We start from the raw sequence: 21462 nt of genomic DNA on the forward strand, positions 1-21462 counted from the left end.
ATGGAAACTTGACTTAAGAAGAGGCCAAGGAGAGCCAAGTTTGACCCAGAAAGTGTACTATACAGGATATAGGCTTAATTACTGTAACAGACTGCAAAAACCCAGTAGCTCCAACAAGATAAACAACTGTACCCTTTCACATACAGTTCAGAAGGAGGTTTGTTATATGCAGGGTGGGTCATGGGGGGAGGGGAAGAGTCTGTTTCACCAGGTGGTCGAGTAAGCTCGGTTTCCTCTATCTTATTGGTCTACCATTCCTTGGAGTGCTGTTTTTCTCGGAATTAGCCAGTCTGGCTGGCCAGCATCACATCTGTCCTCCAGGTGTGGGAAAGAGGATAGAGAAGAATTAGAGAAGAATCAACTTCCTCTGTGGAGGACATAACCCTGAAGTTGCACACATTACTTCTGCTCACCTCCCACCAGCCTCAGGGCCACGGCGACCTGCAAAGGAGGCAGGAATGTAGCCCAATTCATCCAAAGGAAAAAGAAGAGAGTGGCTGCTGTAGAAACACTGTGCCGCAGAGAGTGAGCATCTGACTCTAGAGACCATGAGCGGCAGGGAATGAATTCAGGACAGGAGACGCCATTGCTTTGTGTGTTCCCCTTGACAAAGCAGCTCCCTTTATGAACCATACAACTCTAATGTTAAATGGGGCAGGAAGAGTAGCTTTCATTATCCCCATTCTACACAGACTTTTGAAGGTGTATCATGAGCTCCGAATCACAGAACTAGTAAGTGGTAGAGCCAAGATTCAAACTCAGGTCTTCAGACTTCTAAGTCTGACCCAGTAAATGACAGATCTGAGCCTGGTGCCTAGGACTGCCTCCAAACCCAGGGCTCTTTTCCATCACACTAAATTACCTTGCAATTCCATTGCATCCTTGTCACACCATGGAGGATGTATGTGCAAAGCTATCAACCAAGGAGAGGTTTCATTCTCTGAATTACTTTTTGCTAATAGGAAAATTGTATGCCTGATTCAATTAAATAACTGTTAGATATTTAATATCTATTTTCATCTATTAAGAGATTCTAGTCTTACTTTCCTTGGGAGGGTTGCCTACAATGGTAACATAATCAACCCTTGGGGTAATATTCTCTGATCCTCAGCCTGTTTTGCACCTGTGGTTTGCCTCTTGTCAGGGCTGGGTATGCGCCAAAAGGCAGGGAGAGCGGGCAGGGGGGATGAGAATTAAATTTCTTTCTCATGCGAATGAGAGGAGGCCTTTATTCTACCTCCTTAAAAACTCCATTAAAAGCTATCGCTGCCCCTGGACAACCACAGAGCAGGTTCATTAGCAGGGAGCCAGCATGGCCAATAAGTCCAAGTTTATTGACTACATTGATGGAGCTCTGGAAAAATCAAAAGAAACTGCACTCTCTCACTTGTTCTTCACCTATCAGGGGATTCCTTACCCGATCACCATGTGCACCTCAGAAACTTTCCAAGCCTTGGACACCTTTGAAGCCAGAAGCGATGACATTGTGCTAGCATCTTATCCAAAGTGTGGTAAATAACAAATCATTTTCTACCAGGGCACTTTTTCATAGTGAGTGGGTGGGGCAGGGTGCAAGGCAAAGGTGGGAGGAGGGCACTTCATCTCTTCATGAAGCTTGCCAGAGATCAGTGGGGAGGGTTGCCAAGATAGTTATGACTACAGCTTGTAAAATCAATAACTAGAACTGCTAGATTTAGAAACCCCAGTGTCTGAGGGAGGAGGTCTGTGTGAAAAGAACATGATGGATGAGGGATGGAGAAGGAGATGCACGGTGGGGCTGGCAAACAGAAACGCGAATGCAGGAAAGTCCAATGGCCATCGAGCACTGAGCACAGCAGAGATTTTCATCTTCGTTTTTGACTGAAGACAAAAGCATGGCCACATCCATAATTTATATGATGGTTTCCATATAGTAGATTATTTTTCAGGATCAAACATCATCCTCCAGTTTCTCAAACCAGTTATACAATGGTTCATTAGTGAAAGATAAGACATAAGAGTCTAAATTCTCCTATTTTACACAATCTACTTTTGATTTTTTTTAACTATTTCAGCTCTAAGTGTTTATTAAAGCCAACACTCCATTTAATATTTTTCTTTCACTTAATTGATGCTGGGTTTTTATAAAATCAAAATTACTCCTGTAAAAAGTATTCATTAATTTAAGGTAAAAAATTAATTTAAAATTAATTAAATAAAATATACAATCATTTCTATAGCATAACATTGTTCTATAAGGAACATATTCTAGATTCAAAAAGAAGCACTGTCTCTTCTTAAAGGAGAAATCTGAGAAATAAGATAACTTGAGTTTTATACTAATGTAAGTAAATGCTGTTTTCCACAAAACTCTGTTTCTTTCCATAGGCCAGGTTATTTTGAATGCAAAAGAACCAATTGTACACATCAGGGAATGGTTTAGATTTTAATTTTTATAATATGTATGCTAAAGTAACATACCTTTGTTATAGCAAGGCTCCTTAATGAGCTTTGAGTCTCTAATTTTTCTTGTAGGTTCCAATTGGATTCTCCACATCATTAGTGAATTAATATTTGCTGATTCTAAAAAAAAGTATGAATATCCAGAATTCCCAGTTCTTGAATGTGGGGACCCAGAAAAATATCAGGTTGGTACAAAACAGCCTTTAAACTTATAGCAAATTATCATAGAAAGATTTCTTTCATTTGGGGGATTTTTTAGTTTTGAGTTCAGAAAGTACACCACTAATAATTATTGCAATTGCAATTTATTGTATGCTTACCATACAATCTCAGTACTTTTCAGAGATTATCTCATTTTATCACAAAACAATTTTAGCACCATTTTACAAAAGATAAAACTGTTAAGAGAACTGCTCAAGGTCAATGGGTAATAAATGGCAGGGCCAAAATTTGAACCCAAGTTTTCTGATTTGAGCTTCTTAACTTCTATACTGTATAGCCAGCCAACTTAAAAAAAAAAAAAAAGAGAGAGAGAGAAAGTAAGCTGAGAAACCTGAGGAAATGAACTAAAACCAAAAAAAAGCTTCACCTGTGAAGACGTAGACACGGGCAGGAATCTTGTAGGAGGGTTCCTCTAAGGCCTAGCTCACTTCGATCTTAGTTTATGTCAGCAGTCCCCGGCTTTTCCTAATAGGACATTACTTTTGATTTCCCTGTCTTAATTATGACTCTGGTGTGTGTGAGGGAAGGGAAAGGATCAAGCAGCAGCTGAGAGAGCAAGTCACTGATGTGTGTGAAGGTTACAACAGGTCACCCTACCTGTTACTACTCACCTTACCAATAAAACTGACCGGGGCTTGGGTGTGAGACAGGATGTTCTGCTCCCTGCCCTGTGAAGGCAAGAAAAGGGTGGGAGGAAGGATCTGCCTCAGGACTTGAGTGCTTGGACAGAACAGATGAGAGGAGCACCATCGCCACTCCATCCCACAAATGCATTTGGGAAGGGAAGACTGTATTCAAGGGGGAACCAGAGCCTCGGTAACACTGTCAGGAGTGTTCACCACCAAGACTCCCACCACGCAGACAGAAGAACTCAGTTACTAAGAATCAAGTCATTGAATTGGGACTCAGGAAACAATTTCTGGAAAGCAAGTAAGACACTTGGCGTGATAACAAATATAAACTTAAAAGTTGGATCCTGGTGGAAGGGAACCCACTTCCATGGATTGAGCCAAAGTAACAGAAAAATACATTGTAAATGAGGTGTTCAGGGACTTGGGGGTGGGGACAGGTCGGTGGGGGGTAAGTGCTGAATCCTGGATCTGGGTGGCTGCAACCTCAGCAGGCACCAGAGGGGCTCGCAGCCACATCAGGGCCCGGGAGGGTCAGAAACACACCAGACAGAGGCTCGGTCAGGACAGGCCTAGGACAAGTGGACAGGAGTTTTAAGAAGCTTTTTCCTAGGTAAGAAATGGGTGGGCCAATGAAAAGCCCCATTGATTTCTGCTATCCAGCCCACTGCGTAACTTTTTCTCTAAAAACAGTGTTTAGCATCACCTTTAAAATTGATGCTAACATTTGTTTCCTTTCCAACTTCTCTTTTAAAAATGTATGACATCATAGGTCACAGGTTATCTTACCTGTTATTTCTCACCCTACCAATGTAACCACTATTATTGTGTTTGCCTGTGTCATTACGTAGCACTGAGATAAACATGTTTCTCTTTTGATTGAAACAGGATTGGTATGCTAGCTTATAAATGTTTACATTATTTGTACAATTGTTTCCCCAGGAAAGCCTATTTTAATTTCCAAACAAATGATCTCAAACAGAACTTTGTAACACAAACCATTTATGAGTAGGGAACTTTCTGTGATACTGCTGACAGTGGGAAGAAGTTTTATTCCTGATCATGATTTTGACATGCCAAGACTTGACTCTGAGCTTAAGCACCCAGTGCTCTTGGAACCTATCTTTTACCTCACAGAAAATCTGGAATTCCTGTTCCTGATCCAGGCTTCTTTCTGTTTCACCAAGTACTTTAGTATGAATGAAAAGCAAAGCATCGCTCTGTCTTCAGGTCTTTGCATTCTAAATCTGAGCTCTAATTACGAAATTGAAAGTTGTACTTCCTGTTAGGGAATTTCCAGCTTTAGTAAAAAGCTCTAGATGATGTTTCTAGTCAAGGAAATCTTCTAGAAGCATCTAAATTAACATTAAAATGTTCTATAAGGTGAGTGACACATATGATTCTACCTCCAGGGTTTCTGGAAAATGTTTTAACTCCGTATAGTTATTTTGGGTTTTAAAGCCTTTTGATATCTATAATTCGTCAGAAATGTTTATGCTGTTTCTTCAGGAATTTTTTAAATCTTTTTTTTTTTTTTTTTTTTTGCTGAGAAAGATTAGCCCTGAGCTAACATCTGTGCCAATCTTCCTCTATTTTGTATGTGAGCCGCTGCCACAGCATGGCTGCCGACGAGTGGTATAAGCCCGTGCCTAAGAACCAAACCCAGGCTACAGAAGTGGAGGGCACCAAACTTAACCCCTAGGCTATGTGGCTGGCCCCCATTTTTTGTATTTTAATTGTAATTTCATCATACCTAGGAAGAAAGATACTGTTTTTTTAAATAATTTTATTTATTTATTTTTTCCCCCAAAGCCCTAGTAGATAGTTGTATGTCATAGCTGCACATCCTTCTAGTTGCTGTATGTGGGACGCGGCCTCAGCATGGCCGGAGAAGCGGTGCGTCGGTGCGCGCCCGGGATCAGAACCCGGGCCGCCAGCAGCGGAGCACACGCACTTAACCACTAAGCCACAGGGCTGGCCCAGAAAGATACTTTTCTATGTAATGTGCCTTTTGTTTTAAAATGGAAATCAGTGAGAAGATGAACTTCCTATAACAGTTATTCACTTTACAGAAAACTTTTCTAAAAGACATATTTTCTTAAGATGTATCTAGTCTTTACATTGCTTACAGTTTGGCTACATCCCACATTTCCATGAACATATTATTATATGTTTATCTAGCTTTGTTACCATTAGCTTCCATTTTCCTCCTGGATGCTTTTCTAATCCTTTTAGGAACTTTACCATTTCTCATGTCTTTGTGTGATTTTTGGCCATGCAGTTTAGTGGAAACAGCACTCTATAACTTAATCTGAAAATTACCATCTGTGCGATTTTGCACAAAGCACTTAAAACCTCAAAACCTGTTATTAAGCTCTAAAATGGGGATTACAATATGCACCTAACAAGATTGCTGTGAACGAATGTAAAAGTACATCCAAAGCTAAAAAGTGCAATTTGATGTAAAGCAAGTATTACGACTACTAATCACCACTTGGACCCATATCAGTGATTTAAATTGTTATTTTTAAAACTTCATTTTTTTGCCCCTTTGCTTGAGTTGGGATCTCCACTAAGTTTTTACAGAACAATTGGCTATAAATGTCTAAGTATCATTTTATCAGTGAGTGACCTCTAAAAGCATAGAAATGAACACTTGAAGCCTTAGCCCCCCCACACAACATATGCTAAAGGTCTGATTTTAACATAAAACCCTTAACCCTGCAGATTAAACAAGTATCTTTATTTTTTAAATTATCAGTAGAAGTAGATTACAAAAAACGAATCAATCACCAAGTCTTTACACTGACAAGAATTTCTCCCATAAAATATTTCTCAGATATTTAAGTGACCCTGTGCACTTTCAGGTTCTGTTGGGATATTTGATTGCACGGAGTTTTGTTAGTAAAAAAAAAAAACATACACACACACACAAAACTTGGATGTTAAAAATGGATTTGGAGGAGATATGGAAAGGGTTAAACACCTTGAATATAGAAGAGATCCAAATTAAGTGAAGGAGTGGATTGCAGATTATGAGTTGTCTCGAACAAAATGAATTTGGTATGATTGTGGGAAAAGGTAAAGTTTTCAAAAAATGACAAGAAAGAAATGGTACGCAGGATCCAACAAGGAAGTTCAAAAGGCAGATTTTAATTACTTATTTATTTATGATTCTCCATTCCTCATCCCCACAAAGTAAGAAAATAGGAATAAATAAAAATTGGAGGAGGAAGAGGAGAAGACACAGCAATAGTAATGCTTGACATTACCATTCAGATACTAAACGTAGGAGTGATTCATGACACACACACGCTTTCACCTTATTGTGTATATTTTTAAGAGGATGAAACAGTTTCCATCGCCAAGGATTTTGGCAACTCATCTCCATTATGACAAATTACCTGGGTCCATCTTCAAGAATAAAGCTAAGGTGAGTGTCCCTTCCTACTGGTATTTCAATGTGAAGTTTTTAACATATAGATAATTGGCTTTCTGAGCTATATATATATATATATGATGAGCTTGCTACTTGTCGTAGAATTTTAATAAATGAAGTGTGAGACTTAGTATTTCTTTCGTTGTTGTTTCTTTCTTCAGATACATTTGCTATAGTTGCATTCAAATCAAATGCATTTTCAGCCAGGATATAAAACATATACATAAAGTAGAAGATATTTTAAAATCTGTTTTATAGTGAATAGATTTCAGAATCCCAGTAGGATATTTAGAGTGTTTGACAAAAAAAATACAAACTAGGAAAAGGAGCAAAAATTGTTCCTTTGGTTCTTTCTAGTGAGCACTATTTACCTGAGGTCTGAAACTATTTTACTTCTGAATTTCACATGTAATAGTAAACTTCATGTCACTCCTACATAACTATAGGTGCTTTGGCTACTCTTACTTGTTTAAAAATTTTGTTTCATTAACCAGAATTGATCTATTCTCATAATTATTAGTTTTTACCCAATCCTTTTTGTTTTCACCTGGTCTCCCCTCCATTCCTTATTTCTTCATGCCTTTTTTCTCTGTCTCAGGAGAAAAAGATCAGAATTAATTAAAATAAAGATTTAAACTCTTGAATGCCACAAATAAGAATAGGAGGATAATACAGTAATAGTAACAAAAGACGAAGGAGGAAAACAGTTAAGATAACTACAGTTACAAGAGGTAGGAGGGCTGGCCCCATGGCTTAGTGGTTAAGTGCATGCGCTCCGCTACTGGAGGCCCAGGTTCGGATCCCGGGCGTGCACCAACGCACTGCTTCTCCGGCCATGCTGAGGCCACGTCCCACGTACAGCAACTAGAAGGATGTGCAACTATAGCATACAACTATCTACTGGGGCTTTGGGGGAAAAAAAGGAGGAAGATTGGCAATAGATGTTGCTCAGAGCCGGTCTTCCTCAGCAAAAAGAGGAGGATGAGCACGAATGTTAGCTCAGGGCTGATCTTCCTCACAAAAAAAAAAAAAAAAGGAAGAAAAAAAGAGGTAGGAGGCAAAATAATGGAGGAGGAAAGGAAGAGATGGAAAGAAATCACTAGCGAAGTGGAGGCTTAGAATTAGTGGCCTTGTGGCCATGGTACAAGAATCGTGGTAGCTTAGAATTGGAAAGTACCTAAAGGTTGTCTACTCTAATCCCAGTAGGTGTTTGAATTCCACTAAGTGGCTCTCTGGACTATGACTGAGCACCTCCAATTACAACGGACTCCTCTGTCCCCTATGCCAGCTTTGACAGCTCTGTTAAACAGTGTTTATATAGAGAATCTCCCGAATCGGAAACACCACTTTAGCATATAATTTCTCCAGTTTAATGCAGTTAAATATAATCAAAAGTCTAGGTGACTCTTTTTTTCCCCCTTAATTATCCCATAAGAAACAGAGCTAAAGTAATGTATAAAGCATTAGGATTTGAAACATTCGGACTTTTGAACAGAGTTTCACCTTCACAAGATTACAAGGGCAAGAGAAGAGTGACAGAACCAAGGTAAGAGGTTGATGCTGGGGATCTGTCTGCACTCCAGCCAGCTGACCCTCACCCTTCAAATTTATGTCTTTGTAAAGTCCTAAATTACCACAAGCCAGGGTGACTAATGAGTGGTAATCAAAGCCCCAAACATAACACCCTCAAGTGACAGGAATCCGCTATATTTGGATTGGGGGCGGAGGTGAGTTTTAGATCTGAACAAAAGACATAGACCAGGCCATTTATCTCTATTCAATTTTATCCTATCAGCGTTAGTTTATTCTTCACACTGACAAGGTGTTTTGAAATCCTGATTCCCTCTCAGTTTCATGTCATCTACAAATTTGATAAATATAGTTTCTATATCTTTACCTAAATCAGTCATTAAAATGCTGATGATGGCCCCGTCAGGACAGTGGAAATGCCATTAACAATCTCCAGGCAGATTTATGTTGATTATTTGGGCTCCTTGGCACATGAGTACTCAGTCAGTTTTATATGCCTAATTGCTCTGCTTCTGGCTTACCTTTTGCAGAAGAAATCCTAAGCAGCAAATCTACTAATATAGAAACCATGTCCAAGAAAAACCTGGGGTGAGTGGGCAGTGACTTGTTCTTAGAGGACTCATGTTGCCCCCTGGTGGCTACTGCTTCCTCTTTTATGTGGCCCCAAATCATCTATTTAGTCATTTCTAGAAACTTCCCCAGATGGAAGTCAAGTTCACAAATCTGTACTCTGCAAATCCACACCTTGCTCCTTACTGAAAGTGAAATGATGGCTGCCTGTTTCTAGTCCTCTGAACCTCTTGTGCGTTATCGCAGGTTCCTCAGAGGTCACTAACAGTGCTCAATTATGTTTTCTCCAATTTCCTTAGTTCTTGAAATGGAAATTGTCAGGCCAGTAGGCCTAAACTCCTCTGGAGCAGCCAGGTGGCCCCCTGCAATCTTTTAGTTCTCTTGGGTCTCAGTTCTCTCTTTTTTTTTTTTTTGCTGGTGAGGATATTTTATTTTATTTTATTTTTTATTTTTTTTATTTTTGCAGTAACATTGGTTTATAACACTGTATAAATTTCAGGTGTACATCATTATACTTCTATTTCTGCATAGATTACATCATGTTCACCACCCAAATACTAATTACAACCCATCACCACACACATGTGCCGAATTATCCCTTTCGCCCTCCTCCCTCCCCCCTTCCCCTCTGGTAACCACCAATCCAATCTCTGTCTCTATGTGTTTGTTTATTGTTGTTATTATCTACTACTTAATGAAGGAAATCATACGGTATTTGACCTTCTCCCTCTGACTTATTTCACTTTGCATAATACCCTCAATGTCCATCCATGTTGTCACAAATGCCTGGATTTCATGGTTTCTTATGGCTGAGTAGTATTCCATTGTGTATATATACCACATCTTCTTTATCCATTCGTCCCTTGATGGGCACTTAGGTTGCTTCCAAGTCTTGGCTATTGTGAATAACGCTGCATTGAACACAGGGGTGCATGTATCTTTACGCATTGGTGTTTTCAAGTTCTTTGGATAAATACCCAGCAGTGGAATAGCTGGATCATATGGTAGTTCTATCCTTGATTTTTTGAGGAATCTCCATACTGTTTTCCATAGTGGCTGCACCAGTTTGCACTCCTACCAGCAGCGTATGAGAGTTCCCTTCTCTCCACATCCTCTCCACAGTTCTCTTTTACAATGTTTATTTCACACTTTTCATTCCGAGATCAGAGACGGCAGACATAACATGGGAATTCAGAGGTTCTGCTTCCTCTACATCACCCATCACACCTCGGCCCAGACAGCCGGCCTGCCACTCTTTGATCTTCTCCTACCAAACTCTAGACATTGTTTTCCTTGTCCTTAACATTTATTTTGCAATTTTATCTTATTTGGTAGTTTAACCTTTCAGATCATGCTCTTGTGACTACTCTAGGAAGCTTGCTCATTTTTCTTTTTTTACATCTTCTACATATGCCTTTTTACTGTCTCAATGCATTAGCAAAAGTTCTCTGCTCCACATCAATCTTCTTTTTCTTCTTTTTTTCTCCCCTCTCTCCAGTCTTTCCCATCTGCCACTTTCTGTTGCTCAATTTCTTACCGTCATTCTTTCTCTATATATTAACAAAATTATGTAGTATACAAGAGGACACAATGCTATTGCTCACTCTTTCACTTTTCCAAAGTTCAAAACATAGACCTAAATAAATTAACTTGATTTTCTCTCCCTAGATATTGGTGATATTTCGAAATCCTAAAGATACGGCAGTACCTTTTTTCCATTTCCACAATGATGTCCCTGATATTCCAAGCTATGGCTCTTGGGATGAATTCTTCAGACACTTCATGAAAGGACAAGGTATGGCTGTTGGTAAAAGAATTCTTCTTACTTCAACAGATGACCACATAAATATGAAATTCAAATGTGTTTTAGGGGAAAGAAAGAAAGAAGATTAAGGCAGATCCAGGAACCACAAAGTGGCTTTTAAATGAAGTCTTATAGCATCACTAGTTCTGTGCATCAAACAATACATTACTGTTTTTAAAAATAACTTGGACAATTCATATGTTGACAATGAATACAGAGTGGCCACAGAACAGACATGGGACCAAGAGGCCTATACAGAGTCATATAGAGAAGCATTTCCAGTTAATTTCCCCTAAGTCTCTGTACATCAGAATGATAAAAACCAAAAAAAGATAAAACCATGACACTGAGAAACCACATTTAAGATACTTGTTTGCCAGAAAGGAAATAAGCTTTGTTAGATCACATTGATGTTTTACCTCTGGTTATTGATAACTACAATTTTATGAGGGCCTACAAATACTCCAGGTACTAAACTAGCTGTTGTATATGCATGATTTCATTTAAGATGATAACAAACTATGAGTAAGGCAGTATCAGCCCCATTGCACAGATGAGGAAACTAATAAAAAAGTTAAATCACTTGGCAATGGTCCCACTGCTTGTAAGGGGCAGTGACTCTACTTCCATGGGTATAGTGGCCACAGACTAATAAATGCCTCCTTTTACTCGTGGTTCTGTTGAGTCTTTACAGTGTAGTAGAAGGAAGAATTAATGCCAGATGACCCTAGAGGAGGAATTGTTGCCAGGTCCCTCTAAGAGGACCACTTTTAAAGGTAATCAGCACAGCAGTGCCATACCATCCCACATGCATGGACACTGGCTACAATACTGGCTCCTTAGCAAAGATTAAATATTGGGGTGTAGAGAGAAAAAAAAGTGCACAGAAGGTGCTTATGAAGTACCATTAAGAAAGCTTTGGTTTATCTAGTAACCACTCAGTAAGACTAAATAGAGGCAGATAAAGCAAGTCTGAAACATCATCCAATTAATAACACAAGAGAACATTCAATGACGAGAAACCTGTTATCATTGGGATCTATTTTAGGGAAACTTTGTTGCCCTATCCATCCTTTTAGCCTAATTATTTGATTGACAATGATAAGATGTGGCCGTGATAACTTAGATGGAGTTTCTGCCTTGCAAACTTGTTAAATTCGACTTATGGAGGCAGCTGAATGTACTGGAAAACACATGGGATTTGGAGTGAGAAGGCCTGGATCGGGTTTCATCACTTCTTCTTATATATTAGTAATTAATATTAGATAGAATAAAATAGCTACCATTCGGGCCGGCCCCATGGCTTAGCGGTTAAGTGCACGCACTCCGCTACTGGCGGCCCAGGTTCGGATCCCGGGGGCGCACCAATGCATTGCTTGTCCGGCCGTGCTGAGGCAGCGTCCCACATACAGCAACTAGAAGCATGTGCAACTATGACATACAACTATCTACTGGGGCTTTGGGGAGAAAAAGGAGAAAAAAGGAGGAGGATTGGCAACAGATGTTAGCTCAGGGCTGGTCGTCCTCAGCAAAAAGAGGAAGATTGGCCTGGATGTTAGCTCAGGGCTGATCTTCCTCACAAAAAAATAAAAAAATAAAATAGCTACCACTCACTGAGCACTTACTACATGCCAGGCGCTACTTGCTATCCCTAGCATACATTATTTCATTTTAATTCTCATAAGAATGCTATGAGGATAATACTATTAGTATCCCAATTTTATGAAGAGGAAATAGAGACATAAAAGTCACACAGCCGGGCCGGCCCCGTGGCTTAGCGATTAAGTGCAGGCGCTCCGCTGCTGGCGGCCCAGGTTTGGATCCCGGGAGCACACCCACGCACCGCTTCTCCAGCCATGCTGAGGCCGCGTCCCACATACATCAACTAGAAGGATGTGCAGCTATGACATACAACTATGTACTGGGGCTTTGGGGGAAAAAATAAAATTATAAAAAAAAAGTCACACAGCCATTAAGTAGCAGAGTTAGAACATGAACCCAGGTTCAAATCACTCACTGCCTGGGCGATTTTGAGAAAGACATTTGATCTCTCTGAACTCTGGTTTCCTTACTTGTAAAGTGAGGATAAGAATACCCACTCTAGAGGAGGTAAGGCAGTACAGTGTTTTGTTTGGCAAAACTGGCTCTGGTATCAGACTGACTTTGAAAGATGGTAATTCCCATAACTTTCCAACTGTGGGGCTTAAAGTGGTTACTGAGCCTTTCTGGGTTTCTATTTCTGCATCAACAAAATGGGTATAAAAATTCTACCTATCACATTGGATTGCTTTAAAGATTGAAGGATAAAATGTTATGTGTCAATTAATAGTACATTTGGAAGAGCAGAAAACCTGACCAGAGCGGCCTAAACAGATCAGGTTTTATTTTTATCACTTAGCAAGAAGTCTGAAGGTAGGCAACTGGTTCAGCAGCCCAGTGATGTCAGGCCAGCACCTCTGACATTCCCGGGGCCTGTCCCTCAGGCTTTTTGCAACATACTCTCAAGTTGGCTACTGTCCTTCCAAGCATCGCCTTCAGATCATGAAGAAGGCTCATTAAAACTGCAACAGTTGTGCTAGAAACCTTCCTGCAGACCCCTGCTTGTGTTTCACTGGCCAGAACCATGTTATGTGACCAATCACAGCTCTAAGGGAGGCAGAAAAGTGGGAAACAGAATTCTCATGATTGTCTTAGACTCAAATAATCGGGGTTTGGTTAGCAACAAAAAAGGAAGTGTATTGGATATTGGGTAGGAAACTTACAGTATTTGCCACAACAAATAAAACATGTAGAAACTGCCTGGCTCAAAGCAAGGGCTTCATGATTATGATGACAATGATAATAAGTATGAGAATATTATTATTATTATTATTAATGATATAATAATAATGGCTAAAATTTATGGAGTGGGTACTACTAATCAGGCACTGTTTTAAGCATTTGACATGTGTCAATTTATTTAAACCTTATAACAACCCCATTTTACAGATGAAGAAACTAAGGCACAAAGAAGTTTAGGGAGTTGCTCAGTCACACAGCTAGTAAGCAGCCCAGCTGCTCAGTGTCTAGATCTGCACGGTCCACCATGGCAGCCACTGGCCACATGTGGCAACTGAGCACTTGAAATGTGACTAGTGCAATTCAGGAGCTTATTTTACTTAATTTTAATTAGTTTAACTTTACGTTTAAAACAGATACTCAATTCACTTACTGGAAACCTTTAAGTAAGTTTGGTACAAGTTGAGTGTGTGAAATCTACTTTTTCAACCATAAGTTTTATGAAGTCTAAATACACATCAAGTATTTCTGATAAAACTTAGCATTCAAATTGAGATTCTCTGTGAGTGTAAAATACCCATTGGCTTTTGAAGACTGAGAATATAAAAATAATATGTAATGTTTCGTTAATAATTTTTTATCTTGATTACATGCTGAAATGATATTTTTGGATATATTAGGTTAAATAAAATATTAAAATTAATTTCACCTGTTTCTTTTTGCTTTTTTTAATATGGCTACTAGAAAATTTAAAATTACAGATGTGGTGTGCATTACTTTTCTATTGGACCATGCTGGTCTAGATCACATCTGTCTCATCATTTCCTTCTTTCTGGCATTATCTCTGTCAGTTTTCACGTAGCACTCACTATTTCTGAATTATTTTATTCACCTAAGTATTCATGAATGTCTGGCCGTTCTTATCAAGCCACTTTTACAACTTGCTTAGTTGTGTTATTATTTATGAAGACAAGAAAATGACTAGAAATCTGATGGTAGGACTGGCTTACTCCAGTTCTTTCGGAGCAGGGATCTGTGATAACTTATACACATCTTGTTGGAGCATATATACATATGTATAGTTTATCTTTTAGAGCATAAATTAACCATCTATCATTTTAACCTCAGCTACTTAAAATTCCTCAAGTTTTTTTTCCCTTGTGTTTTTAGTTTCCTGGGGAAGCTATTTTGATTTTGCAATTAATTGGAACAAACATCTTGATGATGAAAATGTTAAGTTCATATTATATGAAGACCTGAAAGAGGTAAGACTATGATTACTGATATTCTATAGCAAGATTTACTATAAACTACAACATAGAGCACTTACTCATAATGTCTGGTTGCATGAAAAAATATTGTTTTCAGTTACAAAAAAGAATATTCCAGATACGTGGTATAGTGCTGGGAAAAAAAAGACAAACAATGCATAAGTGCTTAGGTTGTTTATTTAACAGAAATAAAATAATGCTTGGCAACTTATTACTAATAGTGGCTGCTTTATTTTCCCTTTATGATGGATAGTCCAAGTTAGGAATGGAGAAAACAATAGGTAGGTCTTAATTGAGATTTAATTGAACATGCATTTGGTTGTGAATTAATTTTTCCATACAATGGTTTTTTAATTGTCGATTCACAAACATTTAGTGAGTGATTGCTCAGCACCGTTCGAGGCCCTTGTGAGACATCAATAGGCAGACCAGACAAAGTTCCCTGCCCTGGAGAAGCTTACATTCTAGCTGGAGAAGGCAGGGAGACAGAATAATAAATAATAAACACAATAAAATATTTATAATATATGTGAAAAAAGAAATGGCATAGCCGATTAAGGAAAACTGGAAATGTCACGGGGTGGGGGTTGGGATGTTGGACAAATCTCTGTAGAAAATAGGATGGTCATGGGAAGCCTCACGGAGAGGATGTGATTTGAGCAAAGACCTGAAGGTGGTGAGGGAGTGAACCAAGTGGTAAGTGGGGTAAGAGCTTTTCAGGCCGAGGGAGCCAACTGGAGCAAAGGTAGGAGTTCCTGGTATGATTAAGGGACAGGAAGGAGGCAGATGTGTCTGGGTCAGGAGGGGTGAAGCAGGGGAGAATAACCAATGAAGACAGAGGTAAAGGAGTGAGCTGGGTGGAGTACAAGGAATGGCATGGCAGGCCATTGAAATTTACTTTGGCTTTCACTCTGAGTGAAATGGGAAGCCACTGTAGGATTCAAGCAGAAGAGTGATAAGAGTTGATGTGTTTTTAACGGGATCATTCTGGCTGGTATGTGAGAACGAACTGGAGAGGAACAAAGATAGTGCAGGGAAACCTGTGAGGAGGGTACTGCAGCCGTCCAGGCAAGGGAAGATGGTGGCTCAGACCAGAGGAAGCAGTGGAGGTGATGAGAAGTGGTTGAATTCTGGATATATGTTGAAGGAAGAGCGAATAGCATTTGCTGCTGGATTGCATACGGGAAAGAGTAGTGAGAGAAAGAGAAGTCAAATAATCCTCCAATATTATTGGCCTGAGCAACTGGGAGGACTGAGTTGTCATCTTTTGATGGATGGCTAGGAGATGGCAGCAGGTGAAGCAAGATTGTGGGGAGATCAAGGGTTTGGTCTTGGACATGCCAAGTTTGAGATGTTTATTAGTCATCCAAATGGAGAGGTCAAGTAGACAGCTGGGTATAAAAGTCTTGAATGCAGAGAGAGTTCTGGTCTATAGATATAAATGTGCCACACAGATGGCATTTAAAGCCAAGAGATTACATACTTTTGTATTTAAGTATATGGATAAAGAAGACAAGAATACCAAGAACTGAGCCCTTGAGCCCTCCAATATAAAGAGCTTGAGAAAAAGAGGAGGAATGGGCAAAGGAGACTAAGGAGTGGCTAATGAGGTAGGAGGGAAACCAGAGTCCTGGAACCCCAGTGAAGAAAGTATGTTAAAGAAAGAGAGTGTGTCAAATGCTCTCTAACTTAATGGAGTTTTTAACATGAGCCTCCTCTTACATTCTTACCAAAGGAAAGTGTAATTAAATCCATCCCTTCTGTTTATAGGATGCATTCATACAACATGAAAGAACAGATTAATTTAGTCTTTTCTCCTTCTAGTCTAGTATAATGTTGCTAAAACTTGTGCCCCATGGAATGCCAGTGTTGCCCCATATGTTAATTCTTTCTTGGGGATTGGAAGGAGGTGGCCTGTTCAAATGGATTTGGGGACTGCTGCTTATATAGCCTGCTCCTTTGGGAGATTCAAATTGTACTTTGACATATTAAAGACTGAGAGATCTATAGGTAAAAAAAAGCTTACCTTTATTTAACACAAAGAATTCCAAACTTATTTGACATCAACCCTTCACCCTCCCTTTTTTCCCCCCATGAAACATCTATAACCACCTTGAAGTATATTCGTGTTTTGTAGAATACAGTTTAAGAAACTGTTCTGGAAGATTTATGAATCTGCATTGGTCAGGGGTACTGATGAGGGGGTTCATGATTTACAAGGGTATTTAGACAAGATAAATTTCAAGATTCCTCCTAGTTTTTATGATTCTAAAGATTAGACTTTCTTGATGGAATTAAACTATTAGCTATAAATAGGATTCAGAAGAAAAGAGAATTCAAATACGCATGTACAAATACATTAATTTCCTCAGGGGTCTAGACTGGTGGGTTTTTTTTTTTTTTTAATGAGGAAGATTGGCCCTGAGCCAACATCTGCCAATCCTCCTCTTTTTTGCTGAGGAAGACTGGCCCTGGGCTAACATCCATGCCCATCTTCCTCCACTTTATATGGGACGCAGCCACAGCATGGCTGGACAAGCAGTGCGTCGGTGGGCGCCCGGGATCAGAACCAGTGAACCCCGGGCTGCGGCAGCAGAGCACGTGCACTTAACCGCTTGTGCCACCAGGCCGGCCCCCCAGACTGGTGCTTTTTAATAAAATGAATATCATCTTAGATAAAATTCCAACCTACTAATTAATGTTTACTGTCATTAATTATAACCTGAATAGCACGGCAAGAGTCATAAATTGAAACTGCAAAGTAAAATCAATACAGAATATCTTATAGGAATATCTCAAATATTTACACAGAAGTATCAAAGTGGGCCCAAAGAGAGGGATAAATAGATGAATTAGAGAGTTAGGCTTAATAAATCCATTCTGTCTAAGCAGCCTGTCTTTGCTTGGGACACAATTCCCATAGAAAGAAGTTTATCCTTTAAAATTTTGTTTTCAGAATCTGGCCGCTGGAATAAAACAAATTACTGAGTTCTTTGGATTCTGTCTAACTGGGGAGCAGATTCAAACTATCTCGGCCCGAAGTACCTTCCAGGCAATGCGAGCAAAGTCCCAGGAAACACACGGTGCCGTCGGCCCGTTCCTGTTCCGCAAAGGTAAGGTTGCATTGGTTCGGGGGACGTCCATCAATTTGCACGTAACAGGCAACCCAAGTAACTATCTTAAATAAGATAGGGTTTTATTTTTCGCTCCCTCAACAAGAAGTCTGGACACAGACAGTTCAGAGCTGGAACCGGAGGCTCCACAGTATCTTTTAGAGCCCTCAGTGCCTTCTACCTTCCTGCTTTCACCTTGTGAGGATAAAAGAGCAGCAAGAGCTCCACCATTGCATTACAATTAAAGGATTATTTTTATTAAAATAAAAAGGGAATGGCAAGAGACAGAAGCCTGTGTATTAGCTGAGCGAGCCCCCTCTAAAGAACTCCGCGGGAAGCCTCACTCCATGACTCCTCCCATCATTGGTCAGCTCGAACTGCACCGTTGGCCGGGAAATGTGATTTTTTTTTTTTAGGTGAGCACATTACTACCCAATTAAAATCAGGGTTTTGTTAATAAGGAAGAAGGAGAAAATGAATATTGGATAGGCAACTAGCTGTCTCTGGCAATGATGATTTTACTAAATTTCATTAAAGCATTGTACTTTCTTATGGAAATTATTATAATATAGCTTAGGGATTGCCAGGTTTATTTTTTCTTACCTATATAATGAAAGTATAACATGATTTAGAGGCAGCACACATAACAGAAACAGCTATCATTCACCAGGCATCTATTATGCATTCGATCCTTTGCTGGTTTAAATTTGATAGCAAAAAGGATATTAAATCCTTAACTTTACAAATGTGGGCACCACAGCTCAGGGATATTAGTTTGTCATTGTCACAAAGTTAATAAACGATGGAGTCAGGATTTGAACGTAGGTCTTCTTGACTCTACTATGCTTTTTCACATGAAGATCCATTTCAAAAATCCACTGGGAATGGAGCATTGAATCACACCAAAGCCCGGCTTTGGTGTGATTTCTGACTTTAACCTTGATTTTTACGCTTTGTTTTATTAGCTTTAAGAAGGAGGAAAATATAACCCATTGTTAATGAAGTACTATTCAGAATAGAAAAATTCTAAAATAAATAAATAAAGTAATAATTTCAAAAATGTTCCTTGTAGAAAATTCAGAAAGCACAGAAAAATGTGAAAATGCATTAAAAATTATCCACATTTCTCCCACCAGAGGTAGGTTTAACATTTTGGCATATTTCTCTCAGTCTTATTCTGTGATGTTTTATAAAGTTGATGACATTTGTAAACAGCTTTGTGTTTTATTTTCTTCCCTTCATATATCTAAGCATTTCCTCATGTAATTAGGCCCTCTTTATAAACATACATTTCAATGGCTATGCAACAAGAAACTGAAAACTTCAACCCAAATCATCAAAAGATTCTAAAGAAAGAAGTAACTTCCTTTTCACAAGCAAGTAAGAAAAACATACCCTAATCTCAGGCAAAATAATAACCTTTTGCAAAATTTTCAGTATCTGAGGTCTTAACCAAAACCTGCTATAAAATGTTAACTTTTTGAGGGGTATTTAAAGTATTTAAAAGACTTTAGAGAGGAAAAAAATGATTTTAGTGGGTAATAATGTGCTCATCTAAAAAAAATGCTTTAAATTCCTAAAGTGGAATTTTAGGTCCCAGGTGTTGGAAGAGGGGTTGAAGATGGGAGATTGTTGAGGCCAAGGGCCCCCTCAGTGATGTAAAGAACGCATATCACCTACCACACCACAGATAAGGAAGCCCCAATGGATATTATTAATATTAAAGAGAAGTTACATTCGTTTTTAAGGCTGTCAATTTTTTTTCATGTGTCTATTTTCACATTTCAAAGTGAAATATTGCACCAAAAAATGGTAAAGTCAAGAAGAAATATTCTAACAGATGTCTGGGTCTACTGTTTTTTTGTGTGTTGTAGGTGAAGTTGGTGATTGGAAAAATTTGTTCAGTGAAACTCAGAACCAGGAAATGGATGAAAAATTCAAAGAGTGTTTAGCAGGCACTTCCCTGGGAGGAAAGCTAAAGTATGAATCATATTGCCAGGCTTGATTCTGGTCAGTTTAGCAGGGCTGCATATTTTATTTTCCTTCATAATAATTGAATTTAAATAATTAAATAATAATTTGATCAAATAATGATAAGTAAATAACATTTAGATATAAATAATACAAATTTAGTAATAATGGTGACATCTGAAGTTTTTGAGCACAAACTTAAGTTTGTTCACTTTTTGAGGAAAGGGCAGTTTACCTGCCCCAAAGGAATACTATTGTTAATGTTGTATCCTGAGGTTTTGACTTCTTTCATGCTCCGGGTTCACACAAGAGTATATGCAGATACTATCAGAGACATATCTAAATCTGTGTTTGATTACAGAAGAGACAGGCCTCCAAATGTTGCACAATTTTTTGTCCTCTCATAATAATTCCTCTCTTTCTCGCTATGGATCAAAGCACTTGTGGTGGCTCTCTCAAACTTGCTGCTGGGGGAAGTTTAATTCCAACTCTGCACTGAAGTAAAATGAATAAATTCTATTCTAATTTGATTCAAAAAGAATATATTGCTCATCAACTCTGTGTATGTCACTGCAGTAGGTCCTATGGAGGCCCACTCTCAAGGGACTTTATATTTCTATCTACACAAGCTGCAATTCAAAGCTAAAGATGAGAGATTGTGTTATTTTGGCATAAAGGCTTTTCTACTACAGAGCCCAAAGTAGTCATGTGGAACTTAGAAGAGAAGGTAGAGAATATTCTGGAAAAAATCTCCTATGGATCTGACAGCTCTCAACCTCTTACTAATTCTTAATATTTGCACTACTGCTAGTTCCACTCTAAAACTAAGTTCTGTACAGTTAAGAACAGAATGATTCATAGAAAAGTTAAATAAAATTGCTTTGAGAAAGATTATAGAACTACTATTTCTGGGAGTAGTATTAGTGGTATCTAATCCACTACGGTAGATGAGATAAACTAAAAACTCTTCCCTCATAACACCAAGAAAGGCTGGCTCCAAATTCTTTTAGTTGCATTGCTTAGCTCCCAATAAACTAAATGGACTCATCAGGGACCAAAACCAAAGAGAGAACAGAGAACTAGACCAAGTAAGAATCAGAGATGGCAATGAACTGCCAGTGAAGGATTTGAGTAACAAAGAGGCTTGGGTTTTAAGGCCAAGCCCATGTTATTGGTGCAAAAGTAGACAAATAGACCAAACCAAATAGAGCTGCCAAACTGACCCATGAATGTAAAGAAAGTTCAAATATGACAGAGGAAGAAATTAAACTCTTCAACATTTGGTGCTAAGACAATTGATTATGATATAGAAGAAGTAATATCAGATCCTTACTTTACATCACTCACAAAAATAAATTCCTTGTAAATTAAAAAACCATATGTCAAAAATGATTTAAAAGCTTTGAATTTTTAGGAGCAAATACAAGATAATGTTTTTATATCACAGAGTAGGATTTATTAAACAAGAAGCAAAAAAGCACAAAAATGAAACAGTTTATATTTTTGCTACATTAAAATTTAAAATCTTTATACAACACTTTCATTAAGAAAGTGAAACCAAAAAAAGTGAAATGGCATGTCAGAGACTTGGAGAAGATACTTAGTAAATAAAAGGCTAATATCTAGAGTATATAAAGAACAATTAAAATCACTAGGTGAAAGAAAATATAACCCAATAGAACAGAAGTGTAAA

The 21462-nt window shown here is 38.6% G+C and overlaps 1 protein-coding gene across 1 annotated transcript; it reads left to right on the forward strand.

The window, feature by feature from the left end:
- The first annotated feature begins 1312 nt into the window (after nt 1-1312).
- SULT6B1 (sulfotransferase family 6B member 1) lies at nt 1313-19803 on the forward strand. Its single transcript, XM_058550702.1, has 7 exons — nt 1313-1511; nt 2515-2627; nt 6637-6726; nt 10501-10627; nt 14585-14679; nt 17642-17798; nt 19673-19803. The coding sequence occupies exons 1-7, from the start codon at nt 1313-1315 to the stop codon at nt 19801-19803; spliced, it is 912 nt and encodes a 303-aa protein (XP_058406685.1).
- Nucleotides 19804-21462: the final 1659 nt, after the last annotated feature.

The sequence above is a fragment of the Diceros bicornis genome, chromosome 12, assembly GCF_020826845.1.
Source record: "Diceros bicornis minor isolate mBicDic1 chromosome 12, mDicBic1.mat.cur, whole genome shotgun sequence".
Taxonomy (NCBI): domain Eukaryota; kingdom Metazoa; phylum Chordata; class Mammalia; order Perissodactyla; family Rhinocerotidae; genus Diceros; species Diceros bicornis.